Source organism: Brienomyrus brachyistius, chromosome 9 (assembly GCF_023856365.1).
Source record: "Brienomyrus brachyistius isolate T26 chromosome 9, BBRACH_0.4, whole genome shotgun sequence".
Lineage (NCBI taxonomy): Eukaryota > Metazoa > Chordata > Actinopteri > Osteoglossiformes > Mormyridae > Brienomyrus > Brienomyrus brachyistius.
This window is the reverse complement of record NC_064541.1, coordinates 26,170,225-26,197,024: the sequence shown is the minus strand read 5'-3', so window position 1 is coordinate 26,197,024 and position 26,800 is coordinate 26,170,225. Positions and strand designations below refer to the sequence as shown.

The window sequence follows — 26,800 nt, the reverse complement described above, 5'->3', positions numbered from 1 at the left end:
AAGAGGACCATCGCTGCTTTGGGATGCCCGTCACAAATATGCCGCATAGCTAACAGATGCAAGGTAAACGCAGTGTAATTTGAAAGCTCAACGGAACAGGTTTACAACACACACACACACAGAGAAACTGTCAGATAAGTTTTACGTTAACAGTCATCTCTGGCATTAGAATGTTGCTCAGTGTAGCCTCCTACCAGCAGAACCACAATTAAACCAGGATTTCAAAATGCAGATCTGTTTAAAAATAGAGTCATCTCATTTTTTTTTTCCTGCAGCTGTTTAAGTTACCAAAGTGCTGTATAGGGCAGGACAAAATAAGTAAAAAGAGATACAGAAAATAAACACAAGTTAAGCAGGATATTGCAGGTACCCCAAGCCAACAAATAAAAACCTAAAACATTGCAACAGTTTGTACACTGACTTCCTGTGTGTGTGTCTGGCAGAATATACTGACCGGTTTCTCTGCATAGCTGTAGCAATACACTGCAATCTCTGCATAGAAGGTAAGCTTCACCCAAAAGGCAGTGGTCAAATATCCACCCAGGCACACGGTAAGGGCCATTCTTAGAAGAAGAGCACTGAGTGTGCTGGAAAGGCTTATCAGCAGAGCTTCTACCTAACAGCTTGTAAAGTCTGTTTTCCATCTTCGACTCTAAAAGGGTAACCCTTTCATTATGGTAATGATTATAATCAGAAATCTCATGGGAGTGACTGAAGGACACGAAAACACATTTCAGAGCTGGCAAAACGGGAAGCTCGTTAGCACTATTAGAAGCCCTCAATTAACACTTTAAGTAGCTTGGAGCTCCTTGTTGGCGTCCGTAACTGTCAGCTGCTGCTAATCGGTTAATGGCAGCTGATTGGTTAAAGGGCGCTCATTAGGCCTGGATTTGCTGATTGGGAAAAGTAAGAAGTTTTAAAAAGCTTTGGGGTAACAGGTGTTTGTTAAGTGGTTTTAATGGTTGGTGTTTTTGGTTGCTGGAATTCAGCATGGGTATAGAGCTGCTTTTTGTGGTTTTCTTAAGGTATCAAAAATTAAATGTACCCTTAGGGACTAAATATTGAAACTTTTTTGTATGTATTGGAGATTGGTATTGCTTCAGGCATAAGCATTTTGCCAACTAATGCTCCAGCTAAAGTGTTGCGGTGATTGTGTTCTGTTCCACAGCCTGTCTTTGCCTTGTTTGGTCCTGCCAGGGGGGTCGTATTGTGCTGCTGCTTCCAAAGGTGAGATGCGAGCTTTGTTTGGTCCTGATCTGATGCTCTGCTGTCCCTCTGATATGGGTGTTTCTCAATGCAAAACTCCCAGACCGTCCACATTCTTGCAGCCTCACAGCTCCTAGCACACATGTATTTGGTGGCCATCATTGTTTGGTTCTGGTGTCCTGCTTGTACGTACTTCCTGTGTACTGTCCCCTCTTTCCAGCCTCCCGCTTCGAGTATGGGCAGTATGGTGTTCCCTTTGGGGCTCTCCAGGGTGGGGCCCAGCCGCCTAGACCCCTGCCTTTTCAAAGCAACTACCCTCCAGTTGACCCCCTCTTCCCTGGCTTCATACCTGGTTATCGTGGCCCCGACATTGTCCGTGCTGCCCCCAGGCGCCAGGGTACTTTCTTGGGGGCCATGATCCAACGTACAACTGGCTACCCTGTCTTAGGTCCTGCTGCTGGTCCCCTCCCCTACAACCCAGACCTCAGGCCTGTGACATTCGAGCTGCCCCACTGGCTTGTTCCAGGTGAGGTGGGACCTGGTCATCTGGCCTCCAGAAGCTATGGGCCCCCGCTGGAGCAGCCTAAAGACCTCGAGTACCTCCCACTGTTCTATAGGAATGCTTTCGTCAAAACTGGACAAATTGCTGGCATGCGTGACCCTTATGTCCCTAGGGATGTTGTCCCTGGGGCTTTGGTGTTTGACCCTAGCAGGTTTCCTCTTTCCCATATCAGTGGTCCTGGAGTACTCGAACCTGCCCCAGGCTCCTTTGGGCAGTATCAGAGCCACATGACCGATAGTCAAGGAGCCCGAGGTCCAGCTGCCCCTAGGAGATACTGGAGCAGCCATCCATTCCCTGCCCTGCCCCTTCCTCCCCGCTATGGTGGTGCTCCGCCCACATCCGAGCAGGTCTCAGAGGCAGCCGTGGTTAAAGATTTGAACCGTGTCAGAAACTCTGCTGACCAGCTGGCTCACGGCGCCCCCACCCACCTCGGTCAGCTTATCGGTGATGGACCCCTCCCCAGTAGGAGGTAATGCCGGTCTGTGGGACCACGCATGAAACGCCACTTGCCAAATCAAACATTCAATTCACAGATGAAGATGGCGACTTGCGGCTCAGTGGCAGTAAGCAAATTTATTGCATCTTCTACATCTTGCCAGAGTTCTCATGTTAGTGCTACAAGGGGTAACCAGCCTGGTCTTGGATTCTCCTCCCCCCCCCCCCCCCCAAAAAAAAAAAGCTGTCCCATGTCAACCATCAAATTCTTCAATAAATTGATTCCTAGTCGTTTCTGTCCTTTCGCCTTTGACTTTCCTGGGTCCTCTTTCTGATAAAAACGGAACAATGATTCTCTTCCCTTCCCCCCAGTTATGACAGTATTTGTAACACTTAAGGGGAAATTCATAAGCTGGTTAAATCTGCGTGGGGGGGTTCAGGGGTACATGGAGGTAGTGTGGAAGCTTACATGACTGTGGCCCTCAATGTTAATGAGATGCTGTGGTCTGCTTGAGCCAGATGGGGCTCGAAAGGATCATGCTGGAGAGAATGAATAGCCCCTGCAGCAATGCTACTGTTTCCTGTAGTGGGGCTTCCGCATCAGTTTCTCTCCACATGCACAATGAGTCTTTCAAACGTGTACATGTGGAGTTTCCCTAGAGTAGGTGGAAGTTGCTTAAGATGTTTGGTCCTGCTTCTGGGTTAGTCTGCTATATCCCAAGATTATTATTTTTTTTTTTGGGGGGGGTGAGAACAAAATAAACCATTAACGTTGATTCAACTGCAAGCTTTTCTCTAAATCAATCAGCTAGCATGGATGCAATGTTGACTTAATGCTGTATTGCCCCTTCAATCAAATAAAAACGTGGATGCGTCTTTGGCTGGACGTTCCTAAACCGCAGCGCTGTATTCAAATCAACGTGTGTGAACATATGGGCATGTGAGATCGCCTGAGCGTGATGTGTGTTGCCATTATTATGTTTGATGCTCATGTAGGGTCTGATAAGACTTGGCTGTTTGCCAGCCCCGTTCATGCAAAGCCAAGTGGCGATGCAGGAACTGTCTAAGCGACTCGGTCTCAGTGCTGAAAGCCCATTAGTGCATAGTAACTGTTGTAGGTATTTTTTTTAAGGTTTTCAGTTGAATTCCTGAGCAAATCAGGAAAAGGGACCTTAAGGGCACAGCTGGGTCCTGCCTGAGATTTTATCAGGCACCTCTGAGGTCAGCCTGTGAGTCCTCAATCAGTATGCCACCTGCTCTCGTTATTCATTCTCTGCCCACATCTGTGAGAACATCTGCCTGTCTGGATGGTTCTTTTCCTGGGGGGGGGGAGAACGGGAGCTTTATCTTTTTACACCAAAAAAAAAAAACACAAACCGTTACACTTTATGAAGCATGCAGTGGAATTTATGAAAAATAAGTGCAGCATTAATGTTCGTGACTGTCGCCGGTTACATGGAAGAGAGGCCGTAGTGTTGCTGTGTGGCCCTGTTTAGGAAAGCAGCTCATGAATGAATGACACCTCCCCCGGTGGGAGGATTATTACAGCAAGGCCCTATCCCCGGCACAGGGGTCCCAACCCATCCCATGCTTCTGAAAGTTGCTTGCGTTGGGCAGGGCTAACCCCTGCTACGTTACGAGCTGCTTGATGCGAATTGTCTTTCTTGTAAATTAGCTTGCGCCTGTGGAATAACCACTGAATTGTGAAACGTTTTTAAATCTGTTTTTTGATTTTTTTTTTTTTTTTTTTTGTCAGACACGGACGTTCCTGAGTAATGGCCGACGGTCCCAGAGTGCCATCTGTTGGTTTGATTTTTAATAAATACATTTTTTTTCTTTTCTTTTTGGATCGGGACGTCGACTGCACAGGTTTACCGTGCAGCAGGAAATGCACAATCACAGATCTAATCATTTCCTCTGAAATATAAGTGAGGTGAGCCTCAGGCTAGACAATCGCACAGGCTTCTGAAGGACGTGATGGGTGTCCTTCCCAGAATGATAATAAAGATGGATTTTTCCTTCTGCCTCTAGATGGGATGTGAAATGCGCCGCCCCATTGTCCCACCGAGTGTCCCGTCTCTCATGTTCACGTCTTCGACTGAGCGGGCAGCCTTTGGTCGTGACGTTTTGATTAATTGGTAAGAGTCCCCCCACACCCCCATTGCGAGGGACGTCACTTACTGCCAGGCTCTCTTCTCCGTCGGAGAGCCGAGGCGTGACGCGTACGCGGGATGCTGGAGGTCGCAGCGGCGGTCTATGAATTGGCGAGCAGTGGGACGGCGTGACGAAATTAGCCGCGGTTTATGGAGCGGGTGACGGGCCCCCATAAATCACAGCTCCGCGCTCGGTGTGAAGCGGAGGGCGACTCGGGGACGGTACAGCCATGTGGTGGCAGCCGAGACCCACCCCTGCTCCTCCCCACCCGGTGTGGAGATGAACGACTCTCACGTGCATTAGAAAGCTGAGTGCGCCTCCGATGGTTCTGTCTTAACACCCGCGAATAGCCGCCTCCTGATTGGTGTTCCGGGCTTGTTAAGAGTCGCTGTGATATGCAAATGAGGGGCATGACCAAAATGCATATTATGCATGCATGACATTGAACGGGCAAGATAAAAAAAAAAAATGCATTTCTTTCAGCTTTTGTCCAAACGAGCATGTGAAGTAGGCTTGGTTACTTGCTGCTATGTTTATTAATTACGTTAATTATGGTTCGTTTAGCTAATTGCTTGTTTTGGATGATTATGAGCCCCATTCTTTACACCAAGGTGTCTTAATCCTGGTCCAGGGGAGCCGTTGTGTGCATCAGGATTTGTTTCAATGCCGCTCCCAATTAATCAGGCTAAACAGATGCACTGATTGAATCCTGGCATCGATGTGACGCTTCTCGACATTTGTCAGTCATGACAGCGGGAAGCTTAGAAGCGTATTTCACACAGGAATTTTTATAAAGAGCTGCCGAATTCTTGTAAGCCTCCAAAAAACGTGAGCGGCCGAAAGACTGATGAGATCCATTAAGCTTCAATACTCATTTGCACGGCTGTGAGAGAGAAACCTCAACCAGGTGGTGTAGAGTGATTGTTTCAGCCTCGCTTTTATCATCTATAAAGGACCAGGAGTGGGACGGGCTGCACCGTGGTGGGGGGGGCTTCAGTCAGACGATCAGCCTGGCCTCATCAGACTTTCAGATCAAACAGCGATGCTAAGTGGCTGCGCTAGCATTGCGACTGAAGCCCTTTTTAATATAATGAGAGCCCAGGGGAGCTCGTTTGTGATGGGGGGGGGTGGCACTGTGGTGTTTTGTTCGGTCTGTAACTCTTTGCCACGCTATCACTTCCACGTCCTCTATAGAAACACCCCCTGCACACTTTAGGAGTGTGAGGAAGGCTGGGGAGATGGACTCAAGCACTGCTCTGGTACATAGAGGACGTCACCTCAGCCATGAAACAGCACAGCTGGTGTGAAGGAAGGCCTCCCCACCACTGCAACTATAACGTATTTCAACACATCTGGGGAGACAGGCAGACCTGCCCTGGGGGACTTTGGTGCATTAATGTCATTGTATGTGGTGCAGTTCACACTCATGGGGGGTTTGCTGTCCTTAGGGGTTAAGGGGGGTTAAGGTCCCCCTTGGGGTTAAGGTCGCCATTGTTAGTCTCAGGGTTATGTGTGTGATTGCACACTGCTCTGAAGGTGACCTCCCCCCCCCCCCCCGGGGCCGAGACAGCTTTGCCAAGGTCCTGTGTTCTTAACTAAGTGGGGGTGAGGGGGGGGGGGGGCAACGGGAGTGACAGTCGATAGTCAATCCTAATGACTCGTCTCCCTCACAAGTAATGGACAGTAGAAGATCAGAACCGTGTGAGGAAATGTTGAGATCTCGACTCATCTTGTCTGGCCCCCCAGCCTCAACTCCGCCCGTGACCACCCCCCCAACCCCCCCCCCCCCCCTCCCCCCGCCTCCCCCGCCCCAGGGCCATCAACCCTGCAAAGCATCTCATTTCCTACTTCTCGAATTGTCCTCTCAAACAGGCCGTCGTGAGCTCAGGACCTCATCGGTCCATAGCGGGCAGGGGGGGGAATGAAGCCGTTTTTACCCCACCCTGACTGGTAAGAGGCCTCACTGGGCTGGACGATCCCGAGGAGGTGGTTTGTGGCCCGCGGCCGAGTGCCAAACGCAGCCTCCGTGCCAAGCTCCCTGCAGTTAAGTGGCCGCCGTGACGATCAATGTCTCTGATGGCAAGATGAGAGGAGCGTTGGCGGCCCTCAGTAAGGGTTACAAAAACGGACAGGCCAGAATCCATATGTTATTATCGAAGCGACACCCTTGTCAGCGTGGACTGGCGAGAGCCAATGCGCGAAATCCGCGATAATGAGACACCTCTGTTAACCCCCGATGCTGTACACTGGCATACCCACACTCAAAATTTCCTATTCGTTGTGTTCCTGGGCCACAGTCCACTTCAGACAAAGTAGCTGGCCAGCAAGAGACAGGATTTGGAGCTGCAACTAGCAGGAGGGAGACATGAGGGTGCAAAAGAAACTGTTCTGCACTTTTAGCTAAAGGGACAGGCGCCTTTGGAGTTGCTTCATGTTGACAGCAGGGGGCGCCTAACTATGTTGAGGCTGTTGCACCCACTCCTGGAGTATGTCAATTAGAGATACAATCCTCACCCTAAGCTAAGTCAAGGTAAAGAAGGAAAACACAGACACAAGCTAGGCTGCGTCTCGATTCTGCTTTACAAGGAGAAAAAAAATCTAATAATCCTTTAGGTGAGCTTTTACAGCCTTCGATAAACCTCTCGGTCGCCTCCCGCCTCCCGGCCAATCCCAAGGGCAGAGAGGCGCACCTTGGCCTCTCAGCACTGATTGAATCGCTTTTCATGCTCCTCCGCCCCGTCCTGATGTGTTATACAGCACCCAGCCACTGTGAAATGCAGAGCCCGGTTTCGTTCCGGATCCTGGCCCCGTTGTATAACGTACCGGGGCCCCTGAGTTATGGCCCGGCTCACTGAAACGTGCCACTAACACCCAACCGGAATGAAGCTCCCCTTCATTACTGATGATTAAGGGAAAAGATCAAGTGCGACGTGTTCATGATGTCATAATCAGGTAATGAGTTTTTAATGAGCATCTACTGTCTTGTTGGTGAGCCACCACCCCCCCCCCCATTCCTTTTTCAGTTCATTATGCGTTCATTAACTCCCCCCGCCTGGGTCACTTGGGGCCGTTCCAGCCGGACATCTATGGAGGTGAATCGCGTGCTGACGCGCTGATCTTGCGGTAGGTGGGCGGGATGCCGCGAAAATCTGCCCTCCAAATACGCGAAGAAGCTTTGTTTGTGGGGCTCATTCGCCCCCCCCCAGGTTCAAGGTGGCATTAACAATCGTATTAGAGGCCATTTTATGCACAGTGACGAAGCCCAGAGAAGGTTTGACTCTGCCCCCCCCCCCCCCCCGCAATATGACCTCCCAGCTTATTTCTATCTAGGTCGCCAAACCCCATCTCTCCGCTCCTAGCACACAACCTGCCATTCAATCCTCATCGACGCTTCAAAGTCAGCTGAAGGATTCGTGTGGGATGGAGTCCCTGCAGGACACGCCCCCCCCCCCACTCTTTTCAGTTAAGAGGTTTTGTGTCTGGAGCAGCTGCGTCCTCCTTTTCATCCTGGCATCCCTGGATGAAGCGGGAAGCTGAAGGTACCGTCCCAGGTGGCACGGCAGCAGGCGGCACCATGGCACTGCCAAGCCTCACTGGGGTTCTGGAGATGCTCCACTATGCTGCCGCTGAGGTATGAAGCTAACGGTTAGCATGTCTCTAACACGGCTCACCTCTGACTTAGTCGTCAAATTTTATTATTAACTATCCACAAACAGATTTGCCAGTCAGATATTCACTTTCCCCAGTAGACATGAGCCATAAGGTGGCAGAGTCTTGCTCAGAGAGGAATAAAACAGTCAGCAGATTTACAAGACGAACAAAAAAAATATGAGCAGCTGCTTCCAGTTTCAGAAACTAAAGCTAGTTTGTGCCTCCCTGCGTCTTCTCGCGGCCTCAAAGCCGCTCCCATCTGCTGGGTCTTGATTTTATGTTTTTATGTATTTTTCGCGCTCCTGACAGATGTTGACGAGCAGCCCGTGTGAGGTGAGTTAACCGTGTCCCTGCGGGATTCGGCCAGCGGAGATACACCCTCCTCCTCCTCCCCGCTTCTGTTCAGCTGCTGTGCTGTTTATCTGCCTCTGCCTTTCTGTCTGCTTTCTCCCCTCGCGCTTCCTGGCTCTAATTAAACCGGCAGAAGTCGATTCTGGGTCCTCGTGGGCCAGAATCTTGCGGTTTCGAGAATATCTCCTCATTAGCACCTGGTGTACACCTGAAACACTAGGTGAGGAGCCCGACTGCGATGATAATTATTTCAATAATGTGATTAGGAGCCTGGCCTAATTGAAAAATGGGATCAGCGCTAGGTGCTGGCATCTTAAGTTCCAGAAAAACGTGCCCATGCGTCGTGCCAGTTCAAAACACTGCTGGACATCTGTTTGTTCCTTTGAAGATTTAGGCAAAACCACACAGACACAAAACGAGGATCGTGTTGGCTTGATACACAGAAAGGCTTTGCATTTTTCTGACAAAGGGGTGAAATTCCCATTCAGAAACGCTGTGGATTAGCCTCTTATGTCCATTCACGTACTCAGTCTCATGAATTCCCGGCTTATTTGTTTGTTTGTGCTCAGAATCATGTTTTTATCTTCATGTCGCCAACACCGAATTATTTTTCCTGGTCTCCTAGGAATGTGTTACAGTGTCACAACAAACTAGCAACCAAAACATCGACACAAAATCACTCAAAAGAGGATGTATGACGTTTTTTTTTTTTTTATCCTTCTGCTTTTCTGAAAGTCCCTCCTGCATTTTCTAAAATATGACCTCAGTAAAGGTGACCTGGTAACAGTAGATTCTTTAGCTTAAACCAGACATGGGACGCAGTTCTCCAAACGTTTGTCCAACACAGACAGGTGTTTCCTGGCTTGAGGAAGCGCAGGTGTCGCTAATAGTTCGGATCTGAAAAGAGGACAGAACGAGCTCTAAAGTGACCTCCCCGTTCTCGTAAAAAGCAGTTTCTCCACTGAGGATGTGTCGTAATCTTCCTGACGCATGAAAGAGTGGGAGAGCGACGAGGAGAAAATGAAAAGCGATGTTAACAGTTTGTGGTAATGGTGTCATAACAGCGCTCTTATCTGGAGCAGAGACAGCCTCTGTGGTACGGAGCGTGTCAGTCTCTCGACCCTTCTGTGTCATGCTGGTCTTCGAATGAAGAAAAATTCTCCATTAAAAAAATGATTCTACATCCCAATGGCAAAGGCATGAAGATCACCTATGTCACACTGCTATATATAATCATTCCAGATGAAGAATTATAACTCTAGGGATTATACATGCAGGGGGTGGCATGGTGGTGCAGTGGTTAGCACTGTTGCCTCACATCTCTGGGACCCGGGTTCGAGTCTCCGCCTGGGTCACATGTGTGTGGAGTTTGCATGTTCTCCCCATGTTGTCGTGGGGTTTCCTCCGGGTACTCCGGTTTCCCCCCACAGTCCAAAAACATGCTGAGGCTAATTGGACTTGCTAAATTGCCCGTAGGAATGCATGTGAGAGTGAATGGTGTGTGAGTGTGCCCTGCAATGGGCTGGCCCCCCATCCTGGGTTGTTCCCAGCCTCGTGCCCATTGCTTCCGGGATAGGCTCCGGAGCCCCCGCGACCCTGTAGGATAAGCGGTTTGGAAAATGGATGGATGGATGGATATACCACAGAACATTACTCCCGAAGGCCTGGGGGTCTGTCACAAGACTTTTGGCATTTTTGCCAAAGTGTCACACTCACTCAGCTAAGGCCAGTGCGTCACACTCCGTCAGCCAGGGCCAGTTCGTCACACTCCGTCAGCCAAGGCCAGCGCGTCACACTCCGTCAGCGGGCCAGTTCGTCACACTCTGTCAGCCAAGGCCAGCGCGTCACATTGCATCAGCCAGGGCCAGTGCGTCACACTCTGTCAGGAAGGGCCAGTGTGTCACACTCCGTCAGCCAGGGCCAGTGCATCACACTCCGTGAGCCAGGGCCAGTGCGTCACACTCCGTCAGCCAAGGCCAGCGCCTCACACTGCATCAGCCAGGGCCAGTGCGTCACACTCTGTCAGGAAGGGCCAGTGTGTCACACTCCGTGAGCCAGGGCCAGTGTGTCACACTCCGTCAGCCAAGGCCAGCGCGTCACACTGCATCATCCAGGGCCAGTGCGTCACACTCTGTCAGGAAGGGCCAGTGTGTCACACTCCGTCAGCCAGGGCCAGTGTGTCACACTCCGTCAGCCAAGGCCAGCGCGTCACACTGCATCAGCCAGGGCCAGTGTGTCACACTCCGTCAGGAAGGGCCAGTGCGTCACACTGCGTCAGCCAGGGCCAGTGCGTCACACTCCGTCAGCCAAGGCCAGCGCGTCACACTCCGTCAGCCAGGGCCAGTTCGTCACACTCCGTCAGCCAAGGCCAGCGCGTCACACTCCGTCAGCGGGCCAGTTCGTCACACTCTGTCAGCCAAGGCCAGCGCGTCACATTGCATCAGCCAGGGCCAGTGCGTCACACTCTGTCAGGAAGGGCCAGTGTGTCACACTCCGTCAGCCAGGGCCAGTGCATCACACTCCGTGAGCCAGGGCCAGTGCGTCACACTCCGTCAGCCAAGGCCAGCGCCTCACACTGCATCAGCCAGGGCCAGTGCGTCACACTCTGTCAGGAAGGGCCAGTGTGTCACACTCCGTGAGCCGGGGCCAGTGTGTCACACTCCGTCAGCCAAGGCCAGCGCGTCACACTGCATCAGCCAGGGCCAGTGCGTCACACTCTGTCAGGAAGGGCCAGTGTGTCACACTCCGTCAGCCAGGGCCAGTGTGTCACACTCCGTCAGCCAAGGCCAGCGCGTCACACTGCATCAGCCAGGGCCAGTGTGTCACACTCCGTCAGGAAGGGCCAGTGCGTCACACTGCGTCAGCCAGGGCCAGTGCGTCACACTCCGTCAGCCAAGGCCAGCGCGTCACACTCCGTCAGCCAGGGCCAGCGCGTCACACTCCATCAGCCAGGGCCAGTGCGTCACACTGCGTCAGCCAGGGCCAGTGCGTCACACTCCATCAGCCAGGGCCAGTGCGTCACACTGCGTCAGCCAGGAGATCATATTATACTTAGTTTGACACCTTTTCACAAGCTGCCCTACTTTACAGCAATTTACAGTCATTTTACTGAAAAGAACCCAACACTACAATATAGGGAAAGTCTCGATCAGTTCCCAATTCCTTTCAGAGAAGGTAAATGAGTTGCTATCCTGAAAAATTGTCTGTTGAAAATAAATTCATAAATAAGTGTACTGGTGGAAAACAGAAGCAGCTGAGCAGAGTAAAGAGTGTCGACGCAGGTGTGAGTTTACTGGGTCACATCCGTTACGACCTGCTCTAGGGTCGAGACAAAGAAGGGAGGGAGGATACTGAGACTCAAAGAATACAGACGCGTTCATTGTGGCTTTTCCTCAGACGTAACTTTATGATTCAGGGAGATTCAAGGATTCCTGGGTGAACCTCGGGAATGGCAGCGGGCAGCATGACAAACGAAACCAGTGCCCTACCTGTGTGAACCATTGCTAAGTGACCCTGCTAAAGCAGGCTTGCCCATTTCTCACCCTAGAGGGTCAGAAGACAGTCTGCCATTTTCCCTAGACAAACAACATCTTAATCAGCTACCAGATTTCGTAAGTGTGTTTGAACAGGGAAATCTGCAGTCTGCGTCGGATCCACCAGTAGTGGAATTTGGGATTCCCGCCCTGAGCCAAAAGACGGACGGCTTACTTGGAATATTTGCATGTTTTTTCCAAGAAGCAACCAAGCCAAAATCGGGATCCGAAAAGAGGTAACCGGTAAACAGAACCAAAGTCAAAGTACAAAGGATATCAAACCACAATCAATCGCACAACAGTCAAGAGCAGCAAAAGCTCCTGAATGGGGGCTTGAGGATATTCTGCAGGAGAATGATGAGCGTGAACTAGAAACCAGGCGGAACACATGGAGAGACGGCACACCGGCAGCTGGAATACCAGGAATACAGAATCTGAAATGGAAATCATAGACAGACACAGGCATACAGAGCGTAACACAGCAGCATGTGGATCTATGCTATAGACCAGTGTCTCCCAATCCGGTCCGCAGGGACCCACAGCCAGTCCGCGATTTTGCTCCCTCAGAGCTCCCTGCCAGTTCGTATTTTTCAAGACTGTGGGTCCCCAAGAACAGGATTAAGAGGGACTGCTGCAGACATTGTTGCAAACTGGACATCGGGGTCCAGCTGATGGTCTGTGAGCTGAGGGTTGGGTGGCTGAAGGAAGGAGGCAGAAGGAAAAAGCGGAAAATAAGGGGCTTACTGCCTTATCTTTAGGTCACAGATTCACAGATGTGGCCTGACACAGGTCACACTCCAAAAAACGGCTTGCAGACCATGTAAAATGCCCCCGAAGAGGCTGTCAGGTCAGCGAGGCAGGTTAGGGAGCACTGGGGCACTCCGGCTTGATAAGTCTCTCATTGAAAGAGGTTTAACTGGCCTGGATTTACTCCTTTTTCATTACAGATAGCGAGCTGCACCTGGCCTTGACGGGAAGTTGATGAGGTGTTAGCTAAGTTTATATGGACGAATCTGTCTTTTCTGGCGTGTTAATATCAGAGAATGAGGTTCAGGTCCATTCAGATATAAGTAGCAATAAACAATTTTCATACAGGAAAACAAATAGTATAGCAAGATTTAGATGTACCAGCAACGGTAAAAGCATCCTGTAATGGGTTTTTCATTGATAAATTACACAGGACACGTAGCCACAAAGGCACAGGATATTAGGGCAAACAGTTGTAATTATGACTCTATTATTTTGCTTTTGTTGTGTTTACTGAGTGAGACGGAGGTTTGAATCCTACCTCAGTCTGTCTGTGTGGACTTTGCGTGGGTTTGAGGGTTTGAGTCTCTGTCCTGGGTCTGTGTGTGTGAAGTTTGCATGTTCTCCCCATCTCGTGGTGGGTGTTTGTCCTTCTCTCCGGTTTCCCGCAGCTGTCTAAAATAACCCTGTGGTTAGTCTGAGTTGCCAAATTCCCCATAGATGTGACTGGTGTGTGTGAGTTTGCCCTATAACTGATTAATGCCCCATCCTGGGGTATTCTCTACTTTGTACCCATAGCTAACCCTCTTTGGCCCAACATATGACAAGCGGATACAGAAAATGGATGGAGGGATGTATTAATCTTAGTACAACACATAAGATATTAAATGGTTCAATGCTTCTTAATTTAAAACTGCTCTGAATGGCTTGATGATGTCAGAGGTGTCCAGGTTAACACAGCTGGTTCGTAGTATGGAATCAGGTCGAATTGGTCAAGGTTTGTCATGCTGAGGACAGTAATGGAAAAACAATCTTCTGTTTTGGGCCGATGTCACGGCTCAGCAGTGGAAAAACATTATCGGTGCATGATGAAATCCTCCTTTTCAAGTCCGTGTCTATTTTGTCTTGATAACACGGTTCGCAGGATCTTTTATGTATTTAATGATCAGGCAAACTTCATAAATATTTTATCATAATAATGGAGAATACACTCTTGCTGAGAAAAGCAGAGAAACCATTAGAATATAGTGTATTTTCTTCTGGAAAACAGCATCTGTTGGGGGAAAGTAAATGCCAGTACATTAATCCGTAATGCGTTTTGCATAACGTGTATATGAATATACAAATAAATCCCTTCAAAAACAATTGTTTTTCTGCTCTGCCTTGCCCATTCTGCAGGAAACAAAGTGCATTTAGGATGAGGTCCCCCCCCCTCCCAATGATGGAGCAGAGCCTGGATACAGAGAAGGCCTTTAATGGGAATGGTAGATAATATGAGCCCCCCCCCCCCCCCCCGCCTGCAAAGGAGACAGGAGACTGTTTTATCAGACTCGCATTGCTCCGCGTGGCATCCTTTTAGCTGGTGATTTGCATTCTGAGTTGAGCCGGTTCTGGCCAGTCGGATCCCAGGGTTTAGTTCCGGTGCTGAAACAGGCTGTCTGGCCACTGCGGGGAAGCACAGAACCAGCTTCCGCCAAGGCGTCTGATCTGAGACATGCGTGTCCGCTTAAGCAGTGTTACCGTTCCACGTCCAGCTCCGACCTTACGTGAGAAATCTGCAAGGCTTCCTGTTCTGGAAGAGAGTTCCGGATTGCTGAAGGCTTCAAACAAACAAAGGAACGAACAAACGTTAAAACCATTGTGAGCAGTTTCATCGTTTAAATACTTGCTCAGGACCCCCCCCCCCCCCCCCCCACTCAATACCACCCAAATAGTAGAACACGTTACACACACTTACAGAGCACAATATGGGCTGCCAGCTCCTTTCTGTGAGAACAATGGCAGGACAGGAGGTTTCACAAGCGTGTGGTTTGACTGTTTACTGAGATGTCGCGGTCCATACGCCTCGGCACGGAGATAACGCAAGCCGCGGGCTGCCAGCTCTCACAAAAGGGAGAGAGGCTGTTTGTCCCCATAACTGCCTCCTTGTCACCATGCTGCCAGCCTGACCAGACTGTGGTCGCCACTATCTCTCCTTCTGGGTCTGGGTCTGGTTCTGGACCACAGTGAAGTCTGAACTGAAACAGTAAGTGTTGTAACAGCCCATTTTTTCACAAGAAAAGGTGGATTTGTAAAAGTGACTTTCCTCAACTTCTTATTCTCATGTTTTCATTTTAACAGTATTGATTTGTCCTTTCTCAATAAAAAGAAAAAAAAAACATAATAAAAGGCAAATATCGTCATAATCTAAAAGCTTATTGCACTATATCCGAGTAAAGATTTGCTTCTTTTAGCGAATTGCATTGTACATGTAATTACACTATAAATAGTCATATTTAATATTTATTCGCGTTGTAAGTGAAAATTTCATATTTATGTGGGTAGATTTATGTGGTAGTAAATCTGCCCAAAGGCTTCCTGTCCGTACAGAGTTTGGATGGAGAGGCATTTCATTCCCAGCCAATTCCAATCCATTACCTAGTCATTCTTTAATCTGATTTATCTGCGATACTCAACTATCATCGCAGTCTGTGACGTACTGGTTAAATGTGGTTAGTATTCAAAGGTGAGTTTTCTATGGCTCGATTATTGCTGTGTTATTTTGGTACTTAATTAATATTTTTCTTCAGCGGCATCCACCATACAGGACGTGCTAAGCTAAGCAGAAAGGCTACAAGCGGGGGGCAAACAAAGCCGTATCTGCGCTTCGCGGTCGCGGTTTTTACCCCAATATCGATGCATCATTCAGCAAACGCCGGGATCGCAGCGGCTTTCACTGTAAATAAGGGCGGCGTTTTTACGCATTAACCGATACGGTGTGCTGTGTTAATCAACCTAGCTTGACACATTCTCAAATGTACAGTTCATAAAAATGATAAAAAAAAACGACACATTTTACTTAAGAAATCAATTGCGTGTAAAAATTGAAATAAATACCCATTTTTTAAAAATCAGTTTATCTTGGGAAGCACAGGGCTTGAGACATGTGGATGGGATGCTGATCCATCGCAGGACCAGCCTCGGGTTTATAGGGGTGCCTGAGGGAGAATAACCCCATCAAATGAATAATATGCACCCTCAGGTGGAGGGCAATCAGAGTCATGGGGGTCGTGCCCCCTCGCTAATTTTGGATGCACCCTTGGTGATTGTGTTCTACGAATTCTACTGGGGCAACTGAGGGAAAGCAGGGGGGGGGGACTCGAACCCACAACAGGAGGGGAGTGAAATGTTGGCTAATATCAAAACTACTATTTGTAAGCATGCACACACCTGTGTGAACTGACAATATAGGAATTTCACTTGACATAATTTTGCTAGATTATTACTTTTTGTAATAAGATCGCCCTGAATCTAATATAAAACATTTGACAGAATCTGATATGAAGAGCTGATACGCAGGTTATAACGTAATAAACCTGTAACAGTGATCGGTGTGAGCAGTCCGTCGGTATCATAATTCTCAACCTTATATAATAGATAATACAGTTTTCAGATGGAAAGTCACAATTGCTGACTGTCAGAGTGAATCACCTCTTATGATCATGCAATATACACATAAAATGGATACAGGTACAAAGGAAGAAGGGAGAAAGCTCTGGAAACAGTGTAACACAGAAGGAGGAATTGTGTTAGTATCGACTCTTCTCAGGGGATATTGATGCTTAATAATTAATAATAATTCCGGCACAGAAATGATGCGCACATGAAGTCTATCGACTTCATAAATATGTATCTTAATATGTAAATTATTTAACTGAAAAAGTGCACATATAATTCCAAGTATGTAAATGATGTGTAAGTGTGTAAATGATATAGCTTACAGTGGAGGTGTGTAAACAGAATTCTAAATGTGTAAACAGAATGTTAAATGTGTAACCAGAATGTTAAATGTGTAAACAGACTGTTAAATGTGTAAACAGACTGTTAAATGTGTAACCAGAATGTTAAATGTGTAAACAGTTATACTCTATGTGTATTAAATGACCTCTACGTGTGTGAACAATTTAGCAGGATGTCTGCTATGTAAATCTGTGACAATAACAAGAGATGGTGATTTAGTTGGCGTGAGAAATGTTTTTGTAATATAACACGGCAGACAGGATGATTAGGAAGACCATAAATGAATTATAATACATTCCCACTTTCTTCCTAACCCTATACTGTTTTTCTTTCCTTTTAGGTTGTTACCATGGCATCACTGCTGACCAAAGTTATTGGGATAATGTTAGCGTTTGTTTTTGATCCTGAAAACGGTAAGCAGGGGTACTGAACGAGACGGACCATTATGCAAGACGTTTCCCTTGGTAGGCTACAGCAGAGTTAACGTTTTGAAATGACCAGCACCGGTTATGAAATTAGGATGGTAAATTATTTTTTAGAGCAATACCAGGGAAGCCGAACAATGTTTCCTAAGACCTGCCACTCACGGCGTGATTGACGGCTGACTTCCCTCACCCGAAGGCCGCTGTGATCGGTTACTCTGCATGCACGCTGTCTTGCTGTTAGCGCGCCGTTAGGGTGCGTTATCTGGTTAAAGGCCTTTTGGCGCGTCGTGTCAGGAGAGGGAAGGAGCTTGTGAAACAGGGTGGGCAGCCCTGGGGAGCTATTTTAAAAAAACGAAACTGCCTTTAGCTTTATGATTCCGGGCGAGTTGCTTAGTTAAGACAATAAACCAGGAAAAGCAGACAGAGAAAGTGAACTGCAGCTGCTTCTGACGGTTTGAAGCCTGGAGCAACCGTGTTGGAATCCATCTGTTCTTCCATCACTGCGCTTAAAAGAAGCTCCATTATAAAGGTGTTTACTTTTTTATACTCAGGTTATTTAAATCAATTCACTCTGTAACATACTGGATTGGTGAGCCTGCTTCGGTTAAGCAGCGCAGGAAATGGACGGATGGGCCACAGCGGAAGACTTGTGACCAGACAGAAGATTTGCGATAAATCCCTGGAAATAAAGAAATGTTGGATAAATATCAAATAATCAATCCATCCATTGCCGTAACCACTTAATCCCAACTGGGATTGTGGGGGGGGGGGGGGGGACTGGAGCCTATCCCTGGAACATTGGGCACAGGCGGGAACCAACCCTGGGCAGCCACCAGCCCACACACACACACACAGCCAACTTAGAGCTGCCAATTACAAATAAACAACAACAAACAAATTTATTTTAGTATAGCGCATTATCACAACATTACATCGTCTCAAAGTGCTTTACAGCATCCGCACCCAAAGCCCCCAGTGAGCAAGCCAAAGGCGACAGTGGCAAGGAGCAACTTCCAAGAAGGAAGAAACCTTGGGAGGGACCAGACTCAAAGGGGGAGCCCATCCTCCAGGGGGCAGCAGAGGAAGCCCTAACCCTAACCAGACTCAAAGGGGGAGCCCATCCTCCAGGGGCCGGCAGGGAGAGTCAAACAGGAGAGATGGTTAAGTGCCAAGTCACGCTGTCCAAGTCATGAGATCTTAGAAATAACTGGAGGGCAGGCCAATGCCGAGTCTTCTTCCAATCGCCAAGCAACTAGAGGTAAGGCAGCGGGTCATACATGGAAGATGACACAGGCAGAACGGCGAGCTGGATGCAGGGACGTCACTGGTGGTGGCGACGTCACATGTAGCAGGGTGTGCCGGGCATCTTGGTAGATTGAGGTCTCCAGGCAGCACCCCCCAGGAGGAGTAGGGGAATTAAAATGTACAATTAGTCAAAGTAGAGGAGGCTATAGGCAGTGCTAACAGCTAGGTGAGTGCAATATGAAGTGCAATGTGCAAGCTCCGGCAGATATGGCTATGGCAGCAAAAGTAGGAGGGAGAAGGAAGTGGGAATGCAGGCATGGGGAGTCCCTGAAATGTCAGCACTCCAGTTCCACAAGGGGGTGTGAAGCTAGAGTGACAGCACTGACAGTCCAGTTTATCCAAAGCCAATGGCACCGATCCCCACCCAGCTATACACCTCACACTATAGGTGTATATATTTTTGTCAAAAATCAACAGTGCGCCTTATATTCCGGTGCGCCTTGTGTCCACACTTCCAGCTGTGTTTACGGACCTAGCTGCGCCGCTGAGTATTTTGCCCATGGGATTTTGCCGCCTCGCGGAGTAATACACTTTATGTTTTGACATAATAATTACCGTAATATTGTCGTGTGTATTTAATGACCCCAAAATGGCTCCTGTGAAAAGACATGCTTACGAAGCGGAATTCAAGCTTAAGGCCATCAGTCACGCAGATCAATATGGAAATAAAGCAGCTGCGAGAGAATTTAATATTAAGTAACAAGTAAGTAAGTAACAGCAATGAGACTCGGATGAGGACGAGAGGGATGCGGGTCTGCTTGACGCCGCAATCGCGCAACTGTTTAACTCAGACACTGATGGTGAAGCTTTTTGAAGGATTTGCGGAAGAGGAATGAACTGACATGTATGTGCATTGTTTTGCATTTCACGAGTTACAGCTGAAAATTTTTAAGTTTTTGAAATTATTCAGTTCATGAATTAAAACTGAAAAATATTGAGAGTTTTTGAAATTATTGAGTTTATTTAGGATTTCATGAGTTACAACCGAAAACTGTTGTGAGTTATTGAAATTATTGACTTTATAATAAATAAATTGAGTAATATTTGACTTATCTGGCCGCTTTGTCTCGCTTAATTGATGCGCCTTACAATCCGGTGCGCATTGTTTATGAAAATTGACACAGCTATTTATAGTGCGCCTAATGATCCGGTGCGCCTTATGGTCCGAAAAATACGGTAATCAATTATTTTAAAAGGAAGTCATTTTGAAGGCTAGTCTTTAATTTGTGTGAATATGCTAGGAACAGAAATGATGCATTGATATTGGGGTAAATAGTCTTCCGTTTTTTCCAATTAATTTTAGAAACCTGTAGTACATTTATGAGCATCAGAGGAGCAGTTTACCCTCCAGCCACTAGGTGGATCACTGGGTCTAATGGTCTCCTCGTCTGTCACGGCTCTGCAGCTGTGAGGTCCTCCCCCTGTGCTCAGGTCTGGGTTCCAGCAAACACTGTGCATCTGGGGTCCTCCGTCTCTGCCACCTGCATCCTGAGCGACGACTGCCCCCTGGCACAGGGCCAGGACGTGCAGGTCGCGTGGCGTCTCAATGGGCGGCACCTTCCTGCGGGACGGCCAGCCAATCAGAGCGCACGGAGCTACGACGTGGTCGTGCCCAGCTTCACGGACGCCTGGGGGGACCTAACATGCTGTGTCCACACTGAGACAGAGTGTCAGGAGGTGGCAGGGGTGAAAGTCCAAGCGGGATGTAAGTGCTCATCTAGCACCATTCTAGATGATCATTTATAACTATGGTACCATTCACCATAAGAGTAATCAATACTTTGCTTGTTTTATTATTGTTTTTTTTGTTAATATTAACTGTAAGGATATTCTGACTGATCATTTGTTGAGCCGGAACCCATGTTGAGGTTCTCGTTTTCATACTGACTGATGGTAAACTCTCCCGGGTCTGAGGCCCAGACCAGTCGCTGTGAGCTCCAGACCAAGGTTGCAGTGGTATTCAGACTTTTTTTTTGACAAAGGTCACCTACAGCTAATTTTTTTTTCCCTGTCAACTCTACCCTCTTGCAATTCCTTTGCACACCACCAGGGGGAGGGCACACCCCACAGTTTGAATACCTCTGATCTACATCTTTCATTCTTCAGACCTGCCGTCGCCCCCCCGCAACCTGAGCTGCGTCACCAACCTTACAAGGCCGTGCACCCTCACCTGCGAGTGGACACCAGGGCCGGATAGCCTGCTGCCCACGGCCTACACCCTGCACACAGAGATAAGGTGATACCCCCCCTCCCTCCAACAGCCGGCGCGAGTGTGTCGTCAGGTACTCCAGTCTTCTGGAAGATTCCGCTGTCATTCTCAGGCACTCCAGAACAGAGAGGAAGACTTACACTTTGCCGGAAGGGGTGCACGCCTACACCATCCCGCGAGTCGACTTCGCTTTCTTCTGTGAGATGCGCATATCTGTCACTGCCACAAACGCCCTGGGTCAGGCCTCATCCGAGCCACTGCTCCTGGACCCCATGGAGAACGGTAGGGGCCGGTACCGCCATCTCCGCACGATCCGCCCCTCCGCTGTTTTATGCCTCACCTTGGCAGTCTGAAGCAGTTCTTTACATCCCCATAAAGCGCAGACACAGCTGGTCATTTTACTGACCCTTTCACGGGAGCTTGAGGTATACCGCAATAACAGGCCATATATTCCATTTATTTTCTCAAGGAACATTAGAAGAACATAGAACATCTGTGTCTCTACTGTAGGCACCTTACAGATTGATTTTTTAAGTAAAGATTAAGTAAATTAGTATTTTAACTAAACTGTTTTTTTAAAGCCCTGTAACGGTGTTACTTAAATGACCCACCTTTTTTAAAAAAATTCAGCTCCTTCCTCTCCAGATCTCTTTGTTTTTTTTTTTTTATCACCACCATGACCCACTTGGGATTTGAACCCACAGCCTCCGAAATCTTTGGCGCACTGCGCCCGGCCACCTCTCTCATGTGTCGGAACGTTTTAAGTTCAGAGAGAATAGCTAACAGTAGCTTCAGACGGCCTAAGTCCCATCAGAGCCCTGTGGGCTACTGCCGACTTTAAGCACCTTCTGTCGCTCCTCGCCCTCCCCAGCCCAGTTCGACCCCCCCGAGGTGCTGCAAGTGTGGGCAGAGCCTCAGAGGGAGGGTTGCCTGAAGATACGATGGAAGCTCTCCGACGACCAGGCGTGGGTGGTGAACGTGGCCGTAGATATAAGCCTGAAAGCCGGGGACAGCCAGCTGTGGACCTCGGCAACGGTACGGTGCACAGAACCGAGTCTGATACGTCAACGTCCTGATCCGAATCAGTACAGAAACAGAAGAAACATCAGCAATAAGTAGGAACCGTTTGATCTGATTTCCATCAAGAGCATTTCCAGGCTCTTTGTGCTTTAATCATCTTTAGTTTGCAGAACAGTTTCTGTCTTTGGGAATCTGAGCCCATCATTACACGCGAGCGGAGACGTCCGGGTCGCGCCGCTGAAGAACAAAGGACCTGCAGTGGAAAGCCGACTGCCGTCCTGGCACTTTCATTAACTGCCTTTTTGCGTGGTGTTCCGGCCATTTCTAGAAGCGCGTGCAGGACCCGCTCGTCCCAGAGATGGTGGAGCGGTGCCGCCTGCTCCATGGCACGGAATACCATGCCCAAGCGAGGGTGAGTTACCCTCCGGGCCCCTGGAGCGCGTGGAGCAAACCGCTGGCAGGCACCACCCCTGAGAAAGGTGAGCCCCCTCCCCCAGCCACCACAGTCTCGCTTCCTCAGCATTCACCGCTTTTCTGAAGGGCTTCTCGCCTCCTCCCCCCGCCAGTTCCTACGGGTCGTCTCGCCACGTGGCTGAAGGTCTTCGGGGAACAATCCGGGGCGCAATCTGCACTGCTCTTCTGGAAGGTGACTCAAGTCGCTGTGATTAAGCGCCGCTGCAGTCATGCTGCCTTCTGCCCTTTACAGTTTGTCTCATGCTTTTACACAAAGTGGTCACAGTTTCCACCTGTCCATACAGAGGGATACATCACCGCAAAACTTTTACAGCTACGCCCCTCATTCTCTTTTGGTTTTAGGCCCTCAGTGAGACCCCCTAAAATGTAGCACAAAACACACGAAAATGCATGGAGTCTTCTAACATAATGCATGGATATTACATGTATCGATGTATCAATGGTGACATTAAATGGCCTTTTTTTACAAACCTTGCCTGATTCTGACCACGCCCCCCCGTCGTGCTTCTGCCCAATCACAGCCATCGGACCAGTTCCGAGCCAACGGCAGGAACGTGTCTTACCACGTCTTGCTTAAGTGGCCTCCGGGCAGGTGGAGGCATGATGTGCTCTGCGACACGCCGCACGGCCACTGTGCTTTCAGCCTACCCCAGGGGGCAACAAGGGTGTGCATCACAGCCAGCAACTCTGCGGGAGAGTCTGTGCCCATGTGTTTGCCCGTATACCGGCACACAGGTACAGACAAGCCCCATCCACTCTCTCTGCCACCACCGGGAGCTCCTGTCATTTCTGCGCATCTGCCCATGCAGACACCCTAACATGAGGAACTTGCGTACTGTTCCCTGTCCAGGCCTGGAACCCGTCTCCGGTCTCAGCGCCTCTCCCACTGGGGACAACGGCCTCCTAGTCAGCTGGGTGGCCCCAAGCTCTTCTGGTCTGCTTGGGTTTACAGTTGAATGGAGCCCACTCTTGGAGACAAACCCAGTCTTTCTCTCTTTCGACGTGGCTGCAAAGAGCGAATCCAGTTTCCTCATCACAGGTCTGAGCACCGCAGAGCCGGCTGCTCCTGTTATACTGCACATGGACACCAGAGAATTATCTATGACCTTTGATGGACTTTGTTTCTCCGCAGATCTAATCGAGCCATACCGGCCCTACAAGATCTCAGTGTATTCCAGATATGATGAAGGAATAGGTGCCCCGCGCACAGTGGAAGCCTACACCCTGGAGAAAGGTGAGTGTAAGGAACACATGGTCTCCAGAATGCTAAATACTGCAGTGATGAGATGGCTGTCCGTATTAGCCAAAGTCATTTCCATTCAGATACTTCCCGTTGTTTATTGCTGCTTAAGTTCTAGCGCACTGCGTGACCGACTTTGGGACAATCCTCCCCTCTAGTGGCCATCTGTGAGAACTGCAGGCCCATATTTATCTGTCAGCGATCTCATTCTATGCCGCAATTCTGCTTGACTTTTTAAAAAGCAGAGTTAATTGTAAGTTGATAAGGTCAACCATATGTCAGATGTCATATTATAGTTCAATGTGAACTCAGGGTAGGCAGCTCTTAAGAGCAAAACTGGTTCTAAGACTTGAGGCATATCGCTAATTGAGACCCAGTGGGATGGCTTGTTGGAAGGGTTCTGTGAGAGGGAACCAGGATATAGTGGGATCTGGGTTTGCATTCTGACCACGGTCGACCCATATCTCGACAGCACCCTCCGAAGCCCCTGAGCTGCAGGCCATGGTGATGCGACACACGAGCGTGGAGCTGACCTGGAACGACATCCCACTGGAGCAGCGAAACGGGATCGTCAGTTATACCATACACTACTGGAATGAAGAGGAGCAAAAAGAAGGTACTTCAGGACATGATCTGTATGTTAGAGGCTCCTCCCATTTCAAGGCTCACTTACTAGTTGGCCACTCCCCGTTTTTTCAGCTGTGAGCATCAAGCCGACCAACAGGAAGCTGATCCTGAAAGACCTGAAGCCGCTGTCCATGTACAAAGTCCTCATCCAGGCCAGCACAAATGGCGGAAGCTGCAACGGAACCATCCTGACCTTCAAGACCGAAGAAACAGGTTCTGAGTTATTTTTTTAACAAATAAAAACATCACTAAATAAGCCCCCAACCTCTACCCAATTGTATCTAGAGATTACGCTGGTAGAGTGTATTGAATTTACCTTCCGTGGTTTGCTTGCAGACTTCTGGGACATCACAATGAGCGCCTTTCTCATCGGCACTCTTCTCCTACTGCCTATTTCCACCACTTCCGTCATCTGTTTCAAGAAGCGCAAGAGGTGAGGCAGGGGGCCGCTGCGTCATACACCCCCAAAGCACATGGCCGTCCGGCCCATCATACCGCCAAGGCATTACAGCATGCTACAGGGGTCCAGTATACGGGTGGGCGCTTAGGACCATTCAGGAAAAAAAAATAGGAACTTAGTTGGATTGGAGGGGCGGCATGGTGGTGCAGTGGTTAGCGCTGTTGCCTCACACCTCTGGGACCCGGGTTCGAATCTCCACCTGGGTCACATGTGTGTGGAGTTTGCATGTTCTCCCCATGTCGTCGTGGGGTTTCCTCCGGGTACTCCGGTTTCCCCCCACAGTCCAAAAACATGCTGAGGCTAATTGAAGTTGCTAAATTGCCCCTAGGTGTGCATGTGTGAGTGAATGGTGTGTGAGTGTGCCCTGCGATGGGCTGGCCCCCCATCCTGGGTTGTTCCCAGCCTCGTGCCCATTGTTTCCGGGATAGGCTCCGGACCCCCCGCGACCCAATAGGATAAGCGGTTTGGAAAATGGATGGATGGATGGATAGTTGGATTGGTCTGGGTTGGGGGAAAGCGGCGCAGTGGTTACCACTGTTGCCTCGTGCCTCTGGAATTCGAGGGTTTGAGTCTCTGCCACAGGTCAACACGTGTGGAGTTTGTATGTTCTCTCAAAAACAATGACACTGCAGTATCCGTGAAATCGTGCCGATAAAAGTCTCTGAGCGGGGAGGGATCCCCCATGACACCCCCCCCCCATTCAGCTAATTTTTGTCATAAACTTTTCAAAATACCGTAGCCTAGCACATTGTTCGCCAGCCCTGTCCACAGGAACCCAGACAGTCCTACTGGGAGCTGGGAGGGAACAAAAAAGTGGACTGCTGTGGGTCCCCAAGGACTGGATTGGGAAACACTTGCCATAGATACTCCTGTATGTGTTTCCTGTTCTTTATAGCATTATTTGCCAATCCGGTCCTTGGGGACCCAGAGCCAGTCCGTGTTTTTGCTCCCTCCCAGCTCCCTGCCAGACAGTTCACATTTTTGCAGGAGCTGGGAGGAAGCAAAAACATCTGTCCATGGGTCCCCGAGGACCGGATTGGGAAAGACTGCTCTAGCGTATTATCATAGTACCACTGATGCCCAGTTGTAGTCTTGCCGCATGATGACTGGCTTCTCCACTGAAGGCTGAAGATGCGACTTTGGCCAGTGGTGCCGGACCCAGCCAACAGTAGCATCAGGGACTGGAAGGACGCCGGCACGCTTCAGGTTGGTTAAGATAAAGCTGGGCGCCTCTGAATCAGCTGGTCAGGTGGTGAAAAATTAACGAATGTTTAGAACCCAGGTGATGTAGTTTCTGACAGGCAGACCTGCAATTTCAGGCACTGGAACAACATTAGAGCCTCTTTTCAATCCTTCATTTTCATTAAACCAGTTATTTTGTATCTTAAAGGAGAGAAATTTTACCCAATAATCCAGAAAGCATCATTTTGGAAACTCTGCAGGTAGGATCACCATGGAATGATGTTTCATATTACGTGTTAAATTGTAGAAGGACAGTCATCGTAAACAGGACATCCATGAAGCTTCACCTGTGAACCTTTCGTGGTTCAACCTCCTGGATATCCCGGATAAGGACGACAGTGAGGCGGAGGAGAGCTGCCAGCCAGGTGGCGTGAAAGCCGGCGACGCTGACCACTGCCCGGAGGTGCATCCCAGCCCAGGTGGAGACCCATCGCCTAGGGACTCGGTCCCTTATGTCACTGTGGTCTTCAGCAGCCCATACAGGAGTCAGGCACAGAGCCCGCCCCAGGCCTACCTGAGGTCTGAGTCCACACAGCCTCTCCTAGGGGACGGACCATCCAGCCCAACACCATCTCAGGAAGATGGAGCAGAGTCAGGGTCCTTCTCTGAATGCGGTGGGGAGCTGTGCACTCACAAGGGAGGCTGTGTGTCATGGGGCGACTTCCCGATGCTGGGGGCACTAGAGACACACAACGCTGATCCATTGGACTGAGGCCTAAGTCATATTGGATTTGTAACAGGATTGCAACCGATTAATAACCTCCCATTTTCATAACCAAGTACATTAAAGATCCATGGAGTGATTCTTGTCAAGAAAGATAAGACTATGAATGTAATGTATATTTTTGTTACACGTTTTTGATATGTCTATGTACAGATTTTTTTCACAAGGAAAATGCCTCAACTTTACAGAAGTATCGAGATAATTTTTATACGTATTATTTTGAACAGATGGTTTATTTACACTGAATTGGTATATGAATATCTGCATATATACTTACATATAAGTGTGTTTCCTATTTGTCTGGTGCATATTTGTAATACATTTTAAAAATAAAAATATTATAATAGTATAAAATAAAGATTATGATTTAAATGTTTCGTTCAAATACCGTGTTATTAACTAATGCCTATCGTGCTCCGACATCTAAAGAATATTA

The 26,800-nt window shown here is 48.8% G+C and overlaps 2 protein-coding genes across 3 annotated transcripts; both read left to right on the top strand.

Annotated features, from left to right (window-relative positions):
- The first annotated feature begins 906 nt into the window (after positions 1–906).
- On the top strand, positions 907–2,494 carry LOC125748603 (uncharacterized). Its single transcript, XM_049024943.1, has 3 exons — positions 907–1,025; positions 1,169–1,227; positions 1,427–2,494. Exons 1-3 carry the CDS (start codon positions 991–993, stop codon positions 2,239–2,241), a joined length of 909 nt encoding a protein of 302 aa, XP_048880900.1. The 5' UTR covers positions 907–990; the 3' UTR covers positions 2,242–2,494.
- Positions 2,495–8,189: 5,695 nt separating this feature from the next.
- Positions 8,190–26,703, top strand: csf3r (colony stimulating factor 3 receptor (granulocyte)). 2 transcript variants are annotated; one of them, XM_049024938.1, is made up of 16 exons: positions 8,190–8,341; positions 16,979–17,051; positions 19,774–20,073; positions 20,475–20,604; positions 20,690–20,859; positions 21,449–21,612; positions 21,926–22,076; positions 22,164–22,243; positions 22,593–22,806; positions 22,922–23,110; positions 23,204–23,305; positions 23,784–23,927; positions 24,011–24,151; positions 24,275–24,371; positions 25,523–25,604; positions 25,888–26,703. In XM_049024938.1, exons 1-16 carry the CDS (start codon positions 8,318–8,320, stop codon positions 26,350–26,352), a joined length of 2,526 nt encoding a protein of 841 aa, XP_048880895.1. In that variant the 5' UTR covers positions 8,190–8,317; the 3' UTR covers positions 26,353–26,703. The 2 variants fall into 2 exon arrangements, with proteins under 2 accessions (XP_048880895.1, XP_048880897.1); XM_049024940.1 differs by lacking the exon at positions 8,190–8,341 and adding an exon at positions 14,625–14,884.
- The last annotated feature ends 97 nt before the right edge of the window (positions 26,704–26,800 follow it).